Raw genomic sequence first — 18,808 nt, 5'->3', positions numbered from 1 at the left:
TGAAAATAGGTCAGATTTACAAACGCATGCATAAAATCCTCTTGAATGGTGACACACTAAAGCTTACTACTGGCTTCTTTTTTAAAGTCAAGTTAGGGTCACAAAATATATATATATATTTTTGTTTTGTTTCAATCTCAGTTTTAAAAACATCTAAAACACAGATTAAAACTGTAGTTTAATTTCGTTTTTGTAATTCTTACCCCCAGCTATGCCCAGCTCTATATTCAATGTAATTTACTAACAAAAGAAAACAACTCCTTTTACTTAAAATTAAACGTGTGATAGGAATTTTACTTTATTACCTAAATATGCCGTTTTAGATACAATTTAAAGGATTATTTATCACCACAGAATTATTAAAATCCTTAAAGTAATTCGTGTTTTACATTATCATAAATGTCTGATAATAATAACCTGGTATGCTAATATGCTCTTTTATTATATATATCAAATCTTAAGCGAAAAAAAATGAAAATATTATTTTAAATGTTTTAATGTGTTGAGTTAAAATTGGTGTTTAAAATGTATATGAACGGTGATATTGAGTGTCAAGAAGAAAGAAAGCCGCATTTGAAATAACTGTATTGTATTTATTATTATAATTCAATTAATCCGCTTATAAAATCACATCGACTGCGATATAGAAAGTAGCCAGTAGGTGGCGGGATGCACCAGTTACGCACAGACGAACGTAAACATTCGTGACGCCTCATCTTCCGGATGGTTCCGCCCATCTCCAGCTTCATCTTCCGCGCTGACCGTGTGTCTCCTCCTGCTGTCACACTCTCCATTCCCTCGATCTCCAGCCAGGAAAAATAAAACATGCAGAAGAGAAGGAAGCCGGAGCCGATCCAGCTCAACCCGATCCCAGATGGGAACACCATCAACGGAACCGGAGCCACGGAGTGAGTGACCGGATCTGATCCAAATCATTCTCCCAGATCGGATCCCAAATCCTTGGAGTCCTTCAGACATTATGTTCATAATTCTTTTTATTATTCGTCCATTGGCTTTGAACCGAGTGTGTCCATGTCTGGCTCGAGGGCACTTAAAAAGGTGTGTCTGTGCGTGTGTGTGTGTGTTTACATAACTGAAGGTTGTTTATATGAAATATTGAGCAACTCTAACATAGGTATGTTTTTATTTAAATAGCATTGATTTATCGATGCTCAGACTTTATCGTCAGCCTTCATGTTCGTGGTGTGTCTGGGCAGGTACTGGCGCAGTCAGTAGTGCAGGTCTGTGATGTTGCAACACCGCCTGTTGCAGATGATGGCGTCTGTCAAACGATTTGACTCCTAATAGTTGTTGTTTTTTATTCTACTCGAGGAGTGAGAGGATATCGATACAACGATACGTCGCAATCATTTTGTCGACGATATGGTATCGCCATTCAACAGCACTGTGATCCAGTCATTTCTTTTCATTTTTGTGTAAATGAGGCGTCGTGAAACGGCTTTGTATCATGATACAGTGTCGTTATTCTGAAAGACCACTAGATGTCACTCTCTGCTTTATAATCTTTGGTTCTGATCTACTATTTCAAGTAAACCTGGATTAAAGTGACATCTCGTAGTGTTTCAAAATATGACACTGTATCATGATACACTGTTTTTTTTTGTTTACTTTACAGTTGTTTCATGAGGCTTCGTCAACCCATTACTATGATACAGTGTCTTTATTCTGAAGGACCACTAGATGTCACTCTCTGCTTTATAATCTTTGGCTCTGATCTACTATTTCAAGTAAACCTGGCTTAAAGTGGCATCTCGTAGTGTTTCAAAATATGACGCTGTATCATGATACACTGTTTTGTTCTTTTACTTCACAGCTGTTTCATGAGGCTTTGTCAACCCATTACTATGATACAGTGTCTTTATTCTGAAGGACCACTAGATGTCACTCTCTGCTTTATAACCTTTGGCTCTGATCTACTAATCTCATGAAACCTGGCATATTTTTTTTAATTGCAGTGCCATCTAGTGGCCTTTCAAGATGAGGGCACTGTATGATGATACGATACAGCTTTTTTTTTTTACGAAACAAATGTTTCATGTTTCACGTCACTATGATACAGTGTAATTCATCTTTCAAGACCTCTAGATGTCACTCTCTGCTTCATTATCTTTGGCTCTAATCTACTAATTTAATGAAAACCTGGTATCAATTTCAAGAGTGACATCTAGTGGCCTATCATCTTGATACACTAAAAAGCTGTTTCATGAAGCCTCATCAACCCATCACTATAATTAATATGCAAATGTCACAGAGTTTATTCATTTTACTCTTACAATCAAACTTCTAACCACTAGATGGTAGCAGTCCTCCCCTAGATCCAGGCGATTACTGAGGATGAGAGGATACAGTAGACTCAAGGAGCTTTTAAAGATGATTTTCTGGACATTATTTTGGTTCCAAAACGAATTGTCTGTAAATTCTGCAACACCAGACTCAAGTACTCAGACAATACTACAAATATATCCTTTTTCCTACAGTACCGAACCATATAGTATCGTTGCTTGGGTATCGTGATACATATTGTATCTCCAGATTCTAACAAATACACAACATTTACTCAGTCAAAAGTCAACAAAACTATTCTGTGAGATGAAGAAACATGTTTATGTTTATCACGGAGGCGTCACGTGATCTTAAGAACAAGTGATGAAGGACTAGAGATGTGTAACTTCTAGATATAACGTGTATCTATTGTGTACCATGAAGCTGCTGAGAGTTCATGCAGGTCTGCAGTGAGACAGTAATGTTGACACTGAGTGTGTGTGACGTGATTCTCTGAACTTCTCGGCTCGCAGTGAAAAGCCCAGTTCGGCCCAGAGGCCATTTGGATCTGTTTTGACGAGACGATCATCGGGATCTTTTTTTTTTGTTGATCTCTATCATGTCAACAAGTGGAATGAATAGCTGTTGATCAAATTGACAAGCTTCTGTTTTCTCCTGCTACGTCTGGAATCCATTTCATTTTCCTTTCATCTTGATTTATTTGTGGTTATTTGTAAGGAAGTGGTAAATAAATGATGTTCAAAGAGGCAATACTATAAGTAGTAATAAGTAATGTAGTGTAAGTGTAATTTATTTTTGGAATATGGAAAAATTTGATACAAGTGTAAGTGCTTTACTATTTATCTTGATGTTTGTTATGCAACTTTTTTCTTACATTAAACCCGTTTGGAAACCATGTATTCCATATAGTACCTGATAAAAGGTGTCATGGGTAGGATGATGACCCTTAATATGATTTGCATTGGGTTTGATGTGAACGTCGTACAGAGAAAATTGATGCATCTTCATGGTGAAAAATACATAACATATAAACAGCAAGTCGTATTTATATATGTTTCATTGCTACACAGAGTTGAAAAAATAATGATAATAATATTTCTAATTTGTTTATTCAAAAGAATATCTCTCTCTCTTTATATATTTATTTTTAAATAAATATTTATATGTCTACACTTACTGTCTATACTTATTGTTTGAGATATAAAGTTGATTTGATGTATATAAAGTATTTTTGTTAAATGATTGAAATTATATGCTTTTAAAGTTTATAATGTTAATATGCCTGCTAGTGCAAGTGTTGATTCTTAATAGTTTGATAAAATAAAGTTCATTTTTAAGTAGATTTAAGTAAAATCATCATCTTAAAAACGATTTAAAAAAGAAAAACTTAAGCTTAAGAGTGACTTTAAAGCTTTAATGAAAGCCTTAACAGCAATATTCTTCTCGAGGTTGACGACGAAGTGAAGATATTCTGAAGTATAATCTTGTTCCATGTCCTTGGACATCGTGTGGAGAGAAAAAAAAAAATCACAATAACACACACCCACACACACACACACACGTACATTGTTTGAAAGGCTTGTAAACCTGCACTGCCGCTTCTCTCTCTGCATCTCCAGCATCCTCAACCTTCAGCTCTTGTCGACTGAACGCCTACGCCTCCCACCATCCAGCACCTCGTCTCCATGGTTATACGAGCGTAAAAAATACAACCACTTAACCCCTTCGTTGCTGGAGCCTCGCGCCGGGCTGCGGCCCACAGGCTCCGCACTTGAACCGTCATCTCGTCTCCATAATAGGGTTCTATAAATGCACAACTTCAAGTGGAACCAAGGACGGAGCAAATGCTATTGAATATGAATCTGTGTACTTTGGCTTATTTGTTGAATGTTGTTGTTGTGTTTCTGAAGCCTGCAGACGTGAGGCTAAGATTTCATCATGGTTGATAAACACTGACCGCAACCAATGAACAAAAAATACATTCGAATACCATTCTAACTATAACATGATCATATTTTGCAAAGAAAATGTGGAAAAAATAACTTAAAATGTGAATTGCTACAATATTTTAAATACTATAAAATGGCTATATTATTTTTTTTAAATACATAAACAGTAATAATATTAGGCAGATAAATAAATAGGTGCTTTTTGTCAACACATAATGCATAATATTAGCATTACTGTTAACAATTATTGAAGCTATTTTCCAGTGATTGGTTGTTGAGGTCTCATGAAACTGCCTTGTAGATAGAAACTGTATCAAGTTTGAAAATGATGCCAGGAATTAGTTTAGACAAAGGTTATAAAGCAGAGAGTGCCATCTAGTTGCCTTTCAAAATAAAGACACTGTTTCATGATACATTGTCGTCACTACACAACTGTTTCATGAAGCCTCACCAACCCATTATTTCTAAAAAGTAGTAAAATATTCTTTAAAAAAGAATCCATGCATGGTATTATTAGTGAGTTGTGGATGGGGCTTCATGAAACAGCTGTGTAGTGAAGACACTGTATCATGACACAGTGTCTTTATTTTAAAAAGGCCACTAAATGGTACCCTCTACTTTATAATCTTTAGCTCTATTCTCCTAATGAAATCTGGCATAATTTTCTAACTTCGAGTGCCATCTCGTGGACTTTAAAAATAAAAACACTGTATCATGATACAGTGTAAAACGTAAAAGAAATATAACTCATCACTAATTAATACCATAAATGTATTTTTTTTTTTCAAAATAATATGGTACCATTTTTAGTAGGGATGTGTTAATGACGCTTCATGAAACATACATTGTATCATGATACAGTGTATTCATTTTGAAAGACCACTAGATGGCACTCTTAGTATAAAAATAATATCAGGTTTCGTTGAAGTAGTAAATGAGAGATTAAAAAAGTGAGAGTGCCTTAGTGGCCTTTCAAAATAAAGACACTGTATCATGATACCTCATCAGCTGTTTCATGAAGCCTTATCATCACATCACAATTAAACAGCCAAGTATTTAGAAAAAAATGTATGGTATTTATAGTATATATTCAAAAAATGAATCAAATAAATCACAGTATTTTGTTGTTTATTATTCATTTAATTGGCATTAAGATTATTTTCTGAACATTTCAGTACTTCTGTGTACTTCTCAGTGATTTAAAGGCTGATATTGTAAAGGTTGTTAATCTTTTATCTTCCTGGTCTTGCCAGAACCAACCTGGAGGCGCTGCAGAAGAAACTGGAGGAGCTGGAGCTGGACGAGCAGCAGAGGAAGCGCCTGGAAGCTTTTCTCACGCAGAAACAGAAGGTCGGGGAGTTGAAGGACGACGACTTCGAGAAGATATGCGAGCTGGGGGCCGGCAACGGAGGGGTGGTCTTCAAGGTATCGCACCGCCCCTCGGGGCTGATCATGGCCAGGAAGGTAAGAAGCCGTGAAGCGACACGTTGGAGACGACATCCTGTCTGAGTGACGGTGAAGGTTCAAACGTTCTTGTCCGATCAGCTGATCCACCTGGAGATCAAACCTGCCATCAGGAACCAGATCATCCGGGAGCTGCAGGTGCTGCACGAGTGCAACTCCCCGTACATCGTGGGCTTCTACGGAGCCTTTTACAGCGACGGGGAAATCAGCATCTGCATGGAGAACATGGTACTGCATTTTATACCTAAATAAACTGAGAATGTCACTTTTGTTCGAAACAGAAACAAACAATTAAAAAAACACTTTGTGAATGTATTTAAAACATATTTCCACAACATAAATAATGTTATTTTTATTGAAGGTCTGATGAAGCATTATGAAGCAGTGTCATTACTTTCAGAGCCCACTAGATGGCGTCTCCGCACTATTTTCCTACAAACTGTTCTAAGGAAACATCACATTATTTGTAAACTGATGGCGCCACCTACTGACCTATAAACAACATGACACTGCTTCATGAAGCTTCGTCAGCGCTTCACTTTAAAAATAAAGACACTTTATTATGATACAAAGTCTTTATTTTAAAAGACCACTAGATGTCACTCTCTGCTTCATTATCTCTTTCTGTAATCTACTCTAACTTTTTGGTCACTTTCAAACTGAAAGCGCCATCTAGTGGTCTTTCTAAATGATAACACTTTATCATAATACAGTGTCTTTAATCCACAAATGTTTCATGAGTTCTCATCAACCCATCAATGGTCATTTTAATAATACATTTTCTAAATGTTTTGTGGCGTACTGGCAAATTGTCCAGGGTTTCCCCCGGGTAGCTGGGATACTCTCAACCCATGTGGTAACTGAGAACAAGAAGAATAAAAAGAACAAACTATAAGGAACAGATAGAATGGATGTCAACAATTATGCAGAGACTTCCAAGAACAGTAAAACTGAGGTTGAAGGAACGGAATGTGATGATAAATTCAACATAGAAGTTTTTCCACAACCAAGAACACTAAAAGATGTTAGCCCCTTGAGTGATCGGGTTTTATCCCCTCAAGAGTCATACTTAACTTAATAATATGACATCTGCTATTTTTGTTGAAGCATCAACCGACTTTATATCTGTTCTGACTCTGTGGTTACCAGGATGGAGGTTCTCTGGACCAGTCCCTGAAGAAAGCGGGAAAGATTCCAGAGGAAATCCTCGGTAAAGTCAGCATCGCTGTAAGTCTCATTTTAACCTTTTATAACTTTCATTTATGATCCAATGAAGTATTAAATGTGTGTTCAATCAAAGGTTTTATCACAGCAGGTCAGTTTTGTTATCAGTTTTTGATCCCTTTATCTTTATTTTTCTTTGTAGGTGATCAAAGGTCTTTCCTATCTGAGGGAGAAGCACAAAATCATGCACAGGGGTCAGTATTGATTCTTTATTCAACATTTCTGTGCTTTGTTTCGTTCGTTTATAGATTCATAAAGATTTATAAACTCTAACACAAGGTTGCGTTAGGTTGACAGTGAAGACACTGCATCATGAAGGCCACTAGATGTCAATCTTTGCCTCTAAACTAATAATTCAATGAAATCATTTTAAAACTCGTGTATCATGATACAGTGTCTTGATCATGATGCCAGTAAATACTGCAGCAACTCTTGCAAAACAAAGTGTCTAGTTCCTCAGGCACAAAGTGTCCTTTGAAATGAACATTCTTTGCACGATACGTTTGAAGACGCATTAAATGTTCCATTCGCTCAATGACTATGTTTTGGACCCAGGTTTTAGCAATAAACCTATGAAGTCAGATCTACATCTTGTTCTCAGCGCGCAACTTGGTGAAAAAAAGATACAAGTCGATACTTCAGAACGAAGACGACGGGATACAGAATACAGCAGATTATGTAACAACTGGTTCAGGGAATATTGATACATTTGCACGCAATTGTAACGAGATCCGGGTGGTTATTGGTTAAGTGATGGGTTGATGAGGCCTCATGAAACAGTCGATAAGGGTCGATAAGAGAGTCAGACTACCTGCAAGTTGAAGGCAACACAGGTGACTTTGAAATCTTTTATAAGATCTGGTTAGAAATTTTGGACATATAATTGGGAGGTGGCCTGGGTCAGACCGAAGCCAAAAGGTTTGCCCTTGAAACGAGTCTGAAAAGTTGATGGATCTCATGCCTTTGACCTCAGATAAGCAGAAGATGCACAAAATATATTCTGTTTCAAATGTATAGTTTCCTATGATGACTTTCTGCTGCGTGTTCTCAGACGTCAAGCCCTCCAACATCTTGGTGAACACCCGCGGTGAGATCAAACTGTGTGATTTTGGAGTGAGTGGACAGCTCATCGACTCCATGGCCAACTCGTTCGTGGGGACGCGCTCGTACATGTCTGTGAGTGGAACTTAAATACCTCGTGAATTCAGTAATGAAAAGACAGTCTGCATAGTCTAGCCTTGGTGTGAAAAATATTACATGTGATCATTCTCATAATTAAATTATGATCCAGCTTCAGGTAAAACCGTTTCATTTGAAAACAAACCCATTAAAGAGTGAACGTGTGTGTTGTGCAGCCGGAGCGACTGCAGGGAACCCATTACTCAGTCCAGTCTGACATCTGGAGCATGGGACTGTCTTTGGTGGAAATGGCTATCGGGCGTTTTCCGATCCCGCCGCCCGACTCCAAGGAACTGGAACAGATTTTCGGTTACCCAATGGAGGGGGAGGCGGCCGCCAGCGAGTCGTCATCGACGCCTCGTCCTCCAGGACGACATGGCTGTAAGTCAGATGCATCCAAGGTCGTCCTTGTAGAGCGTTTGAAAAATATTTTTTGGGGTTTCTGCAGCCTATGGACCAGACAGTCGGCCTCCTATGGCGATTTTTGAGCTGCTGGACTACATCGTTAATGAGGTAAATTACTTTTTAATTGAATCCACGATGCCGTTGTCAACAATATGTTTATCCATTTTTTCAGCCTCCACCAAAGCTGCCCGGAATATTTGGCTCAGAGTTCCAAGACTTTGTGAACAAATGGTATGAATCACTCGGAAAACTTTTTTGAATTGATGCAGAAACCATATCAATCTGTTCCTTTTTTCAGTCTGATCAAGAATCCAGCAGAAAGATCAGACCTGAAACAGCTGATGGTAGGTGCATATATTCATGAATTTACTGTTCCGTCAATGACTAGACGTCTTCATCACAGGTGCACCCGTTCATTAAACTATCGGAGGCAGAGCAGGTGGACTTCGCCGGCTGGCTGTGCAGCACCATTGGACTGAACCAGCCGTCCACTCCCACCCACAGCTCTGCAATGTGAAGTCATTTGATGAACCTTGAACCAGCCGTGATCGTGGTAGAAAATGCATCATGTGTTTACCAAATCCATCTATTTTTTGTGCAAAAGGCCAAGTTTATTAAACAAGGGATTTCAGCCCTTTAAGAAAAGCCATGTTTTTCTAATCAGATTTAAAGAGTTCTGCTAAATGTGCTTTAATTGCGTCTTTAATATATAATGAAAATAAAAGCTTTAACTTCGAACATTTCGACCAACTTTATTAATGAATGAAGGTGATGCTCAGCATACAGACTTGAGTTCAGAGGATTCTTCAGCACTCTGCACTTGTTCTTGCTGAAATTGGAAAGAAAAAAATGTCACTTAAAATGCAATAATTAATTCTCAACACAAGTATCTTGAAGGGCTCAGGACTTCAAACTAATCAGGATTCAGAAACACGAACCAAGTGGAGAATCATCATGGCTTCAATAATAAGCATGAGTGTATTTGCAGGAACGTACTTTGGAGAAAAAACAGCCTCGTCGGTCTTTTATCCCTCAACTTTGTCGTCAGAGAACCCTCAGGGATTTCCTCCAAATGGTGACCTACGAACATTCAAATTCAATCAGTCCTACAATTAAAACATTATGTACTCGAATGTTTATGAAACATTAACAGTTCAGAATATTTTAGTCATCAAGTTCTTGTGTCAGTTGTAGACAGCAGGCAACTGTCACTGACAACAAGATCAGACGCAAATTACACCATCATAACAATAATATAAACATCCAAAACAGACTTCAACTCACCCTCAACCGTCACAAGGGCAGGAATGTCAGCAGATAACATGACTCTTCTGGGTAGTGAGAGGATTCTTCTTCAGTCTGCAATTGGAAATTTAAAAAAAGAAAAGGCGTCACTTAAAATGTTTAAATAATTTATTTTCACAAGCATCTTGAAGGGCTCAGGACTTCAAACTAATCAGGATTCAGAAACACGAACCAAGTGGAGAATCATCATGGCTTCAATAATAAGCATGAGTGTTTAAAGGTACGTACTTTGAAGAACAAAAGCAAAGCCCACTCTTCTTTTTGTATTCCTCAACTTTGTCGTCGACAAACAGTAACCTCAGGGACCTCCTCCACACGATGACCTACAAACATTCAGATTCATTAGTTTCACTAGTAAAATGTGTTGTGTGCAAATATTTATGAAACATTAATAACAGTTCAGAATATTTTAGTCATCAAGTTCTTGTGTCAGTTGTAGACAGCAGGCAACTGTCACTGACCACAAGATCAGACGCAAATTACACCATCATAACAATTTAATAATATAAACACATCTAAAACAGACTTCAACTCACCCTCAACCATCACAAGGGCAGGAATGTCAGCAGATAACATAAGTCTTCTTATGGGTAGTGTTCAGAGGATTCTTCTTCAGTCTGCAATTGGAAATTTAAAAAAAAGAAAAGGCATCACTTAAAATGTTTCAATAATTTATTTTCACAAGCACCTTGAAGGGCTCAGGACTTCAAACTAATCAGGATTCAGAAACACGAACCAAGTGGAGAATCATCATGGCTTCAATAATAAGCATGAGTGTGTTTGGAGGAACGTACTTTGGAGAACAAAAGCACAGCCTCCTCTCGTCTTTGTATTCCTCAACTTTGTTGTACACAAACAGTAACCTCAGGGACCTCCTCCACACGGTGACCTGCAAACATTCAGATTCATTAGTTTCACTAGTAAAATGTGTTGTGTGCAAATATTTATGAAACATTAAACACGGTTCAGAATATTTTAGTCATCAAGTTCTTGTGTCAGTTGTAGACAGCAGGCAACTGTCACTGACAACAAGATCAGACGCAAATTACACCATCATAACAATAATATAAACATCCAAAACAGACTTCAACTCACCCTCAACCAGCACAAGTGCAGGAATGTCAGCAGATAACAAGTCTTCTGGGAAGTGTTCAGCTTGAGATTCTTCAGAGGATTCTTCTTCAGGACTCCGCGTCTCATCTTCTTGCTGCAATTGGAAAGATAATAAAGCGTTACTAAAATGTCAATGAAGTTACTTCTCATCACAAGCATCTTGAAGGGCTCAGGACTTCAAACTAATCAGGATTCAGAAACACGAACCAAGTGGAGAATCATCATGGCTTCAATAATAAGCATGAGTGTTTAAAGGTACGTACTTTGAAGAACAAAAGCAAAGCCCACTCTTCTTTTTGTATTCCTCAACTTTGTCGTCGACAAACAGTAACCTCAGGGACCTCCTCCACACGATGACCTACAAACATTCAGATTCATTAGTTTCACTAGTAAAATGTGTTGTGTGCAAATATTTATGAAACATTAATAACAGTTCAGAATATTTTAGTCATCAAGTTCTTGTGTCAGTTGTAGACAGCAGGCAACTGTCACTGACCACAAGATCAGACGCAAATTACACCATCATAACAATTTAATAATATAAACACATCTAAAACAGACTTCAACTCACCCTCAACCATCACAAGGGCAGGAATGTCAGCAGATAACATAAGTCTTCTTATGGGTAGTGTTCAGAGGATTCTTCTTCAGTCTGCAATTGGAAATTTAAAAAAAAGAAAAGGCATCACTTAAAATGTTTCAATAATTTATTTTCACAAGCACCTTGAAGGGCTCAGGACTTCAAACTAATCAGGATTCAGAAACACGAACCAAGTGGAGAATCATCATGGCTTCAATAATAAGCATGAGTGTGTTTGGAGGAACGTACTTTGGAGAACAAAAGCACAGCCTCCTCTCGTCTTTGTATTCCTCAACTTTGTTGTACACAAACAGTAACCTCAGGGACCTCCTCCACACGGTGACCTGCAAACATTCAGATTCATTAGTTTCACTAGTAAAATGTGTTGTGTGCAAATATTTATGAAACATTAAACACGGTTCAGAATATTTTAGTCATCAAGTTCTTGTGTCAGTTGTAGACAGCAGGCAACTGTCACTGACAACAAGATCAGACGCAAATTACACCATCATAACAATAATATAAACATCCAAAACAGACTTCAACTCACCCTCAACCAGCACAAGTGCAGGAATGTCAGCAGATAACAAGTCTTCTGGGAAGTGTTCAGCTTGAGATTCTTCAGAGGATTCTTCTTCAGGACTCCGCGTCTCATCTTCTTGCTGCAATTGGAAAGATAATAAAGCGTTACTAAAATGTCAATGAAGTTACTTCTCATCACAAGCATCTTGAAGGGCTCAGGACTTCAAACTAATCAGGATTCAGAAACACGAACCAAGTGGAGAATCATCATGGCTTCAATAATAAGCATGAGTGTGTTCGAAGGTACGTACTTTGGAGGACAAAAGAACAGCCTCCTCTTGTCTTTTATCCTGTGACTTCGCCTTCAGAGAGACCCCCAGATTTCCTTCACACAGACCTAGATAAACAAACAGAAATTAGTATTGATAAAATGTTTTGTGCTTGAATGTTTATGAAACGTTAAGAACGGTTCAGAATATTTTAGTCATCAAGTTCTTGTGTCAGTTGTAGACAGCAGGCAACTGTCACTGACAACAAGATCAGACGCAAATTACACCATCATAACAATTTTCTTTTTTAATGACTTAAACGCATCCAAAACAGACTTCAACTCACCCTTGACCATCACAAGTGCCGGAATCGCAGCAGATAACATGACTCTTCTGGGCAGTGTTGAACCTGTGGTGCCAGGTCTTCAGCATCACCTTCAGAGGATTCTTCAGTACTTTGCACTTGTTCTCGCTGCAATTGGAAATTAAAAAAAGGCGTCATTTAAAATGTTTCAATTATTTCTCTTCACAAGCATCTTGAAGGGCTCAGGACTTCAAACTAATCAGGATTCAGAAACACGAACCAAGTGGAGAATCATCATGGCTTCAATAATAAGCATGAGTGTGTTTGAAGGAACGTACTTTGGAGAACAAAAGCACAGCCTCCTCTCGTCTTTGTATTCCTCAACTTTGTCGTCGACAAACGGTAACCTCAGGGACCTCCTCCACACGGTGACCTGCAAACATTCAGATTCATTAGTTTCACTAGTAAAATGTGTTGTGTGCAAATATTTATGAAACATTAAACACGGTTCAGAATATTTTAGTCATCAAGTTCTTGTGGCAGTTGTGGACAGCAGGCAACTGTCACTGACCACAAGATCAGACGCAAATTACACCATCATAACAATTTTCTTTTTTAATGACTTAAACGCATCCAAAACAGACTTCAACTCACCTTAACCTGTGTTGCCAAGTCTTCAGCTTGAGCATCACCTTCAGAGGATTCTTCTTCAGCACTCCGCACTTGTTCTCGCTGCAATTGGAAGAAAAAAAAAAAAAGGCATCACTAAAAAGGTTTTAATTAATTCTAATCACAAGTATCTTGAAGGGCTCAGGACTTCAAACTAATCAGGATTCAGAAACACGAACCAAGTGGAGAATCATCATGGCATCAATAAAAGGCATCGGTGTGTTTGAAGGTACGTACTTTGGAGGACAAAGAACTTTCTGGATCTCTTCACTCTTCAGAATCCTGCCCAAGTCTGTTGGTCATCCTGTGCATCGGCAGGATGAAAACAAAGAAACAGTCTATCCTTTTCAGAAACTGTATGAATATTTGTGACCCTGGTCTAGAAAGGCGCTATATAAATATTATTATTATTATTATTATTATTAAGACTCAAAAACTCCACTTCAGAATAAGTGATGTGAAAAGTTCCAACTCTGCAGTAACAAAGGTAGACTATAAAAAGTGCTTTGTGACACATATCTCAATTAAAGGTTTTAGTGATTAAAGACCCGAGATATGAAGTTTAAGAATCTCACAAAGGATTAACTTGGATCAACTTTTTGTGACAGTTGTAGACAGAAGGAAACCGACTGTCAAACACCAATTACACCATCTTGTAATTTTAAGGTTTAACACATAGAAAAAAAACTCACCCTTGGCCATCACAAGTGCAGGAATGCTGTGAGGGCAGAGAACATAGAACGCTTCTGGTACTGTTGATCTTTCGGAGCCAGGGCTCGGTGGTGCCAAAAATCCAATCTTCAAGATGGAAAAAGGCGGCACAAGACCTCCAAGTCTCTTTAACTGAAGGCCTTTAGGCTCAAAAATGCAGTTTTCCCCCTTACTATGATCAATTAAGCATTGATCGCTTTTGATTCAGTACAAACACTAAGATAAACTAACCACCAACTCTATTTACATCCGCGCATCATTGTTCAATCAAAAATCCAGAAGATCTTTTCTTCTAAACCAGCTAAGGTTATCCACTCCGTCAATGACTAGACGTCTTCATCACAGGTGCACCCGTTCATTAAGCCATCTGAGGCAGAGCAAGTGGACTTTGCCAGCTGGCTTTTCAGCACCATTGGACTAAACCAGCCGTCCACGCCAACCCAAGCTCTGCAATGTGAAGTCATTTGATGAACCTTGAACCAGACGTGATCGTGGTAGAAAATGCATCATGCTTTTACCAAATCCAATCCATTTTTGCCAAGTTAATTAAACAACGGATTTCAGCCCTTTGAGAAAAGACGCGTTTTTCCTAATCGGATTTAAAGAGTTCTGCTAAATATGCTCTAATTGAGTCTTAATATATAATGAAAAAAGCTTTAACTCGAACATTTAGACCAATTTTATTTATGAATGAACTCAAGTCTGTATGCATGGTCAAGTTTATGCCTTTGCTTCGACCTTGGGTTTGGGCTTGGCCTTGGTGCCATCCCTTCTGGGCTTCCACTTGGGCTTCAGCATCTTCGCCTTGATCTAGAGTAACACAACAAGTCAAGTCATCGCACTCCAACACACAGTCAACAGAACAATTCATTAGAGACTTACCAGAGGATCGTGCTTGAGAATGGCGTGACGTCTTGCCGTCATTGCATACGGGTTCAACTTCAGCATCACCTTGAGATTCTTCAGAGGATTCTTCTTCAGCACCCTGCGCTTGATCTTCTTGCTGCAATTGGAAAGATAAAAAAGAGTCACTAAAATGTCAATGAAGTTACTTCTCATCCCATCATCTTTAAGGGCTCAGGACCTCCAAATAATCAGGGTTCAGAAACACGGACCGAGGGTGGAAATCATCATGGCTTCAATAATAGCACAAGTGTGTTTGAAGGTACGTACTTTGGAGGACGAAGAACTTTCTGGATCTCCTCACTCTTCAGAATCCTGCCCAAGTCTGTGTTGGTCATCTTGTGCATGGGCAGGCTGAAAATCAATAAGACTTAAGAATTAGAAACTGAAAATATCAGCTACAAGAAGAATTCATTTCATATCACAGGATTTTAAAAATGCAGACCTCAAGTAGAGCTCATTACTGCAGTCAATCTATAAAACCAAAGTATCCGGTAACAAAAAAAAAAAAACTCACTGGTAGTCTTTCTTCATGGAGGAAGGTTTGCGCCAGGTGCCGTACAGTTCATCCAGCTTGCGGAAGGCGCTTTCGGTCCAGATGCAGAAGCGTCCAACGTGTCCGCCAGGGGCGAGCCTCAGGAGGTTCAGTTTGTTGACGTTCTGCAGGGTGATTCCTTTGACGCAAATCAACTAATCGGTTAGTTTCTATAAAGCAGGAGCTATAATGTGGAAACATCTTAATCCTTTGACGTACCTGGGATATTTCTGAAGGCTTTGGTGACACCAGCGTCGCGATTGTAGATTATGCATGGCCCACGGCGCTGAATGCGTCTACGATTCCTCATTTTACCCTTGCCGGCACGCATACGCTGAGAGGCATAAACCTGCACGCATCGTTGTGACGGTTTACTGGCACAGTATTGAAGGATTCACACTTTGTAAAAAGATGCTGTCATCTTGGATACATTTGTTGCAAGCAGGTGATCAGATAACTCTGAAAATAATCTCAACCTTTAGTGTTAAACAAATTTATGTTCATCCAAATGTCACGATTTGAGTCATCTTTAAATTTCCCAGTCCAAAAAAAAGAAAAGAGTACCTTCAAATTGCTCATCTGTAACGTCCTTGTATTTAAGCCTAGACATGAGGAATTTTTCCAAATTCTTTCCCAGTTAAAACAATACAAGTATCTGATTAAGGCTGATGGACTAGCAGCTTTTGCCAAAAACAAGCTTCAGACAAATTTATTTACGTTACGGATGAGCAGTAATGAAGGTATTTCGATGTTTTTAAATGCATCTTTTTGGATGAACATAATTTAGCTCCAGTAGCTACTTTAGCATGGACAGATTACTCTGAAAACAATCCCAACCCTTAGTTGACATTAGTGAATTAGATAAAAAAGAGCAAGGGATGACAAAGTATAAATGAATTACCCACGATATAGAGTAGTATTATGTAGTTCCATTTATTTTAGTATTTTGGGTAAACTCAATTTAAAAGGGATTTCCAACACATTCAACTCAAGGTTTTAAGTGTGGCGTTTAGTTTAGTTATAGAAGGTACAATTTCAAAATGCATTACCTTCTTGATGTCATTCCAGGCTTTGAGCTTCTTCAACAAAAGCACAGCCTCCTTCGTCTTTTTGTATCCCTCAACTTTGTCGTCGACAACCAGAGGGACCTCTGGGATTTCCTCCACACGGTGACCTTTATACATTTAAATTCATTAGTCTCAAGCAAAATGTTTTTTGATCAAATATTAAAAGGTAAAAACTGTTCAGAATATTTTAGTCATCAACTTCTTGTGTCAGTTGTAGACAGCAGGCAACTGTCGCTGACCACAAGATCAGACGCAAATTACACCATCATTGCAACTACAGAATGATTTAAGCACAAACAAAAATGACTTTAAACTCACCCTTGGCCATCACAAGCGCTGGAATGGCAGAAGCTGCGAGGGCAGAGCAGATAGCGTAACGTTTCTGCGTGACGTTGATCCTGCGGTGCCAGCGACGCCAGGTCTTGGTTGGGGCAAACATACGACCTCCACGACACATCTACAGGTTGGTCAAGGTCTGCACAGGATTTCCATGGCCATAGAACAGCTTCTCTTTATCAGTCTCAAAAATAGTCAATCAACCATGACAGAGTCAATTTCACCATCATGGCAACATTTTTAACTTCTGGTGTAAGGATACATTTCCAAAAGCACCCTGGCCGGAGCGGTGGGTTCCACCACCACGCACACGGGGGATACGAGCCACAGCTCTTCCGGTACCCCAGGACTCAGCGCTGGTCTGGTGACCTGGTTAAAAAAAAGGAAAATTAAAATCTCCAGATAATAAAAGCAAAGACCTCACGTGTAGAGATGCTCACCTGCCAGCTTGCTGACGGCATAGGGCTGACGGTTGTTTTTGCGCATGTTGGTGTGAACAAAGTTCACAACATCAGGGCGAATTGGAGCCTTGAACACAGCCGGCATCAAGACATTTTTGCCTGAAGATTCTCCTTTCTCGGAATACACCGAGATCAGGGGTCGGGCACAGGCCTGCAATGTTTCAAAGACTAGTATTAGAAACGCTAATCATGTGCTTTAAAAACAAACAATAGAGCGAGAATATAATGTCGGACAAATTGCGTACAATTGCTTTATAACTGAAAAGGTTTTATATGGCAATAAGTTTGCCAAACAAACATGTTCAAAAGTTGTGCGGCCTTACGTCAGGTTGCTCTAACTAGCATGTGGTTAGCATTAGCCGGTCCTATTCAAACTTTTGGAATAATGCCGTTCACAATGGGCGTTACAACAACACAGTACAGCTTGTAAATGTAACAAGTTAAATATATAAAAAGTAACGTATAACTAAAAACTCGCGATCGAACACAGAGACGGAAGATTGTTGAACACGTGTGTCATAGCATTTCGAGGGTTTGAGCAAAATGGCTCCTCGTGTTAGCTTAGCTCGTATATGCTCCGCTGTCAAATGTTTACGTGGAGATACAAATAGAAGCATTTAAGTTTATTCTGACAGGTGTTCCCCTCCTACGAGACTTCCAATACAACCGAAACCGTACACGCTGAGATAGTATTGCCTTTTCTCACCATTTTCGCTATAGTTTTTTAGGCTCGCCGGGAACCACGCTCCTCACACTATGGCGGCCACAGTAAAAAGGAAGTGGTAACATCACAGCGGTTGATATATGCCTCCGCCCTAAAAAGAATACTACTTCCGCAACGAATGTAGATCTCGGATAAATTCTCCCGAATACTATAAATTGTTTAAAAAGGGAATTAATTGAAAACTAATTGATTTATACAAAAATATACATTTAAAATGGTCAAAATGTTATGATAAGTCTGATCATTGTTCGTTTTAGTAGGGACTACTTTTTCCGACTGTATCTGCGAAGTGTACGTGTCAGCCGACGTGCCTGAATGAAATGTATGACTATTATTATTTATTTATTTATTATCTCTGGTTTCTCCATACCATAGCAAGTCTACAACGTAAATGACCTTTATTCATTATTATAAATAAAACCATTGAATTATCAAGATTCCCATGTGACCATTTGCCACCAACTAAAAATAAGGTCGAAACGTCACTTCCTCTTATCAAACAGGCAAGAAATAAGATAAAATAAGGAACATCTCAAAACGAATTGAACAAATATACAACACTAAAATAACGCAAATAGAAACATTTTTTTTTAAATATAATGATTTGGAGAAAAAAAATAACGGAACAGCACCCTTTTAAAATTCGTGACTACTGTGAAAGACCAGAACGAATGAATATTAAAAATACGAAAAGTGGAAAGCATAAATTATTAACTTCAGGTAAATTAAGCTAAATTTGGATTCAAAATATATTATTATAAAAGGTTCCTGAGGTAAACAAGTT

The 18,808-nt window shown here is 38.6% G+C and overlaps 2 protein-coding genes, 1 long non-coding RNA gene and 9 other non-coding genes across 15 annotated transcripts; 1 reads left to right on the top strand and 11 right to left on the bottom strand.

The window, feature by feature from the left end:
* Nucleotides 1–733: 733 nt before the first annotated feature.
* On the top strand, nt 734–9,263 carry map2k1 (mitogen-activated protein kinase kinase 1). The gene is made up of 11 exons (XM_087796647.1): nt 734–908; nt 5,507–5,717; nt 5,799–5,945; nt 6,867–6,944; nt 7,084–7,135; nt 7,993–8,117; nt 8,297–8,501; nt 8,569–8,633; nt 8,698–8,756; nt 8,824–8,869; nt 8,929–9,263. Exons 1-11 carry the CDS (start codon nt 826–828, stop codon nt 9,040–9,042), a joined length of 1,185 nt encoding a protein of 394 aa, XP_087652773.1. The 5' UTR covers nt 734–825; the 3' UTR covers nt 9,043–9,263.
* LOC148073907 (uncharacterized) lies at nt 9,113–13,510 on the bottom strand. Of its 3 annotated transcripts, XR_015712072.1 has the most exons (15): nt 13,273–13,510; nt 12,957–13,051; nt 12,661–12,786; nt 12,357–12,442; nt 12,074–12,185; nt 11,773–11,867; nt 11,515–11,595; nt 11,207–11,301; nt 10,926–11,037; nt 10,625–10,719; nt 10,367–10,447; nt 10,059–10,153; nt 9,810–9,884; nt 9,522–9,605; nt 9,113–9,354 (listed from the first exon to the last, which is right to left on the bottom strand). It is a non-coding gene; the product is annotated as an uncharacterized LOC148073907 (long non-coding RNA). The 3 variants fall into 3 exon arrangements; XR_015712073.1 differs by lacking the exons at nt 10,926–11,037; nt 11,207–11,301; XR_015712074.1 differs by lacking the exons at nt 12,661–12,786; nt 12,957–13,051.
* Nucleotides 9,677–9,775, bottom strand: LOC148073914 (small nucleolar RNA SNORD16). The gene has a single exon (XR_015712291.1). It is a non-coding gene; the product is annotated as a small nucleolar RNA SNORD16 (small nucleolar RNA).
* LOC148073913 (small nucleolar RNA SNORD16) lies at nt 10,227–10,325 on the bottom strand. The gene has a single exon (XR_015712289.1). It is a non-coding gene; the product is annotated as a small nucleolar RNA SNORD16 (small nucleolar RNA).
* On the bottom strand, nt 10,793–10,891 carry LOC148073912 (small nucleolar RNA SNORD16). The gene has a single exon (XR_015712295.1). It is a non-coding gene; the product is annotated as a small nucleolar RNA SNORD16 (small nucleolar RNA).
* Nucleotides 11,375–11,473, bottom strand: LOC148073911 (small nucleolar RNA SNORD16). The gene has a single exon (XR_015712288.1). It is a non-coding gene; the product is annotated as a small nucleolar RNA SNORD16 (small nucleolar RNA).
* LOC148073910 (small nucleolar RNA SNORD16) lies at nt 11,941–12,039 on the bottom strand. The gene has a single exon (XR_015712294.1). It is a non-coding gene; the product is annotated as a small nucleolar RNA SNORD16 (small nucleolar RNA).
* On the bottom strand, nt 12,513–12,611 carry LOC148073909 (small nucleolar RNA SNORD16). Its single transcript, XR_015712292.1, has one exon. It is a non-coding gene; the product is annotated as a small nucleolar RNA SNORD16 (small nucleolar RNA).
* On the bottom strand, nt 13,125–13,223 carry LOC148073908 (small nucleolar RNA SNORD16). The gene has a single exon (XR_015712290.1). It is a non-coding gene; the product is annotated as a small nucleolar RNA SNORD16 (small nucleolar RNA).
* Nucleotides 13,511–14,662: 1,152 nt separating the features above from the next.
* rpl4 (ribosomal protein L4) lies at nt 14,663–18,079 on the bottom strand. 2 transcript variants are annotated; one of them, XM_087796648.1, is made up of 10 exons: nt 18,007–18,079; nt 17,280–17,451; nt 17,102–17,208; nt 16,822–16,960; nt 16,486–16,610; nt 15,656–15,785; nt 15,419–15,575; nt 15,172–15,255; nt 14,881–15,001; nt 14,663–14,808 (listed from the first exon to the last, which is right to left on the bottom strand). In XM_087796648.1, exons 1-10 carry the CDS (start codon nt 18,007–18,009, stop codon nt 14,719–14,721), a joined length of 1,128 nt encoding a protein of 375 aa, XP_087652774.1. In that variant the 5' UTR covers nt 18,010–18,079; the 3' UTR covers nt 14,663–14,718. The 2 variants fall into 2 exon arrangements, with proteins under 2 accessions (XP_087652774.1, XP_087652775.1); XM_087796649.1 differs by having other exon boundaries at nt 14,663–14,813; nt 14,886–15,001.
* On the bottom strand, nt 15,072–15,137 carry LOC148073906 (small nucleolar RNA SNORD18). Its single transcript, XR_015712286.1, has one exon. It is a non-coding gene; the product is annotated as a small nucleolar RNA SNORD18 (small nucleolar RNA).
* Nucleotides 16,678–16,776, bottom strand: LOC148073905 (small nucleolar RNA SNORD16). The gene has a single exon (XR_015712287.1). It is a non-coding gene; the product is annotated as a small nucleolar RNA SNORD16 (small nucleolar RNA).
* Nucleotides 18,080–18,808: the final 729 nt, after the last annotated feature.

This window comes from Callionymus lyra, chromosome 8, assembly GCF_982586985.1.
Source record: "Callionymus lyra chromosome 8, fCalLyr1.hap1.1, whole genome shotgun sequence".
Taxonomy (NCBI): domain Eukaryota; kingdom Metazoa; phylum Chordata; class Actinopteri; order Syngnathiformes; family Callionymidae; genus Callionymus; species Callionymus lyra.
This window is presented reverse-complemented; position numbering and strand designations above follow the sequence as displayed.

Excerpts from the sequence above, each read along its gene's own strand:
- map2k1 (XM_087796647.1), top strand. The coding sequence starts at position 826 with ATGCAGAAGAGAAGGAAGCCGGAGCCGATCCAGCTCAACCCGATCCCA. Across the intron at positions 8,502-8,568 it reads TCCTCCAGGACGACATGGCT|CCTATGGACCAGACAGTCGG; the intron begins GTAAGTCAGATG and ends GGGTTTCTGCAG. Across the intron at positions 8,634-8,697 it reads TGGACTACATCGTTAATGAG|CCTCCACCAAAGCTGCCCGG; the intron begins GTAAATTACTTT and ends CCATTTTTTCAG.
- rpl4 (XM_087796648.1), bottom strand. Across the intron at positions 16,611-16,821 it reads AGCGCTTGTGATGGCCAAGG|GTCACCGTGTGGAGGAAATC; the intron begins GTGAGTTTAAAG and ends AAATGTATAAAG. Across the intron at positions 15,576-15,655 it reads AGCCTTCAGAAATATCCCAG|GAATCACCCTGCAGAACGTC; the intron begins GTACGTCAAAGG and ends TTTGCGTCAAAG.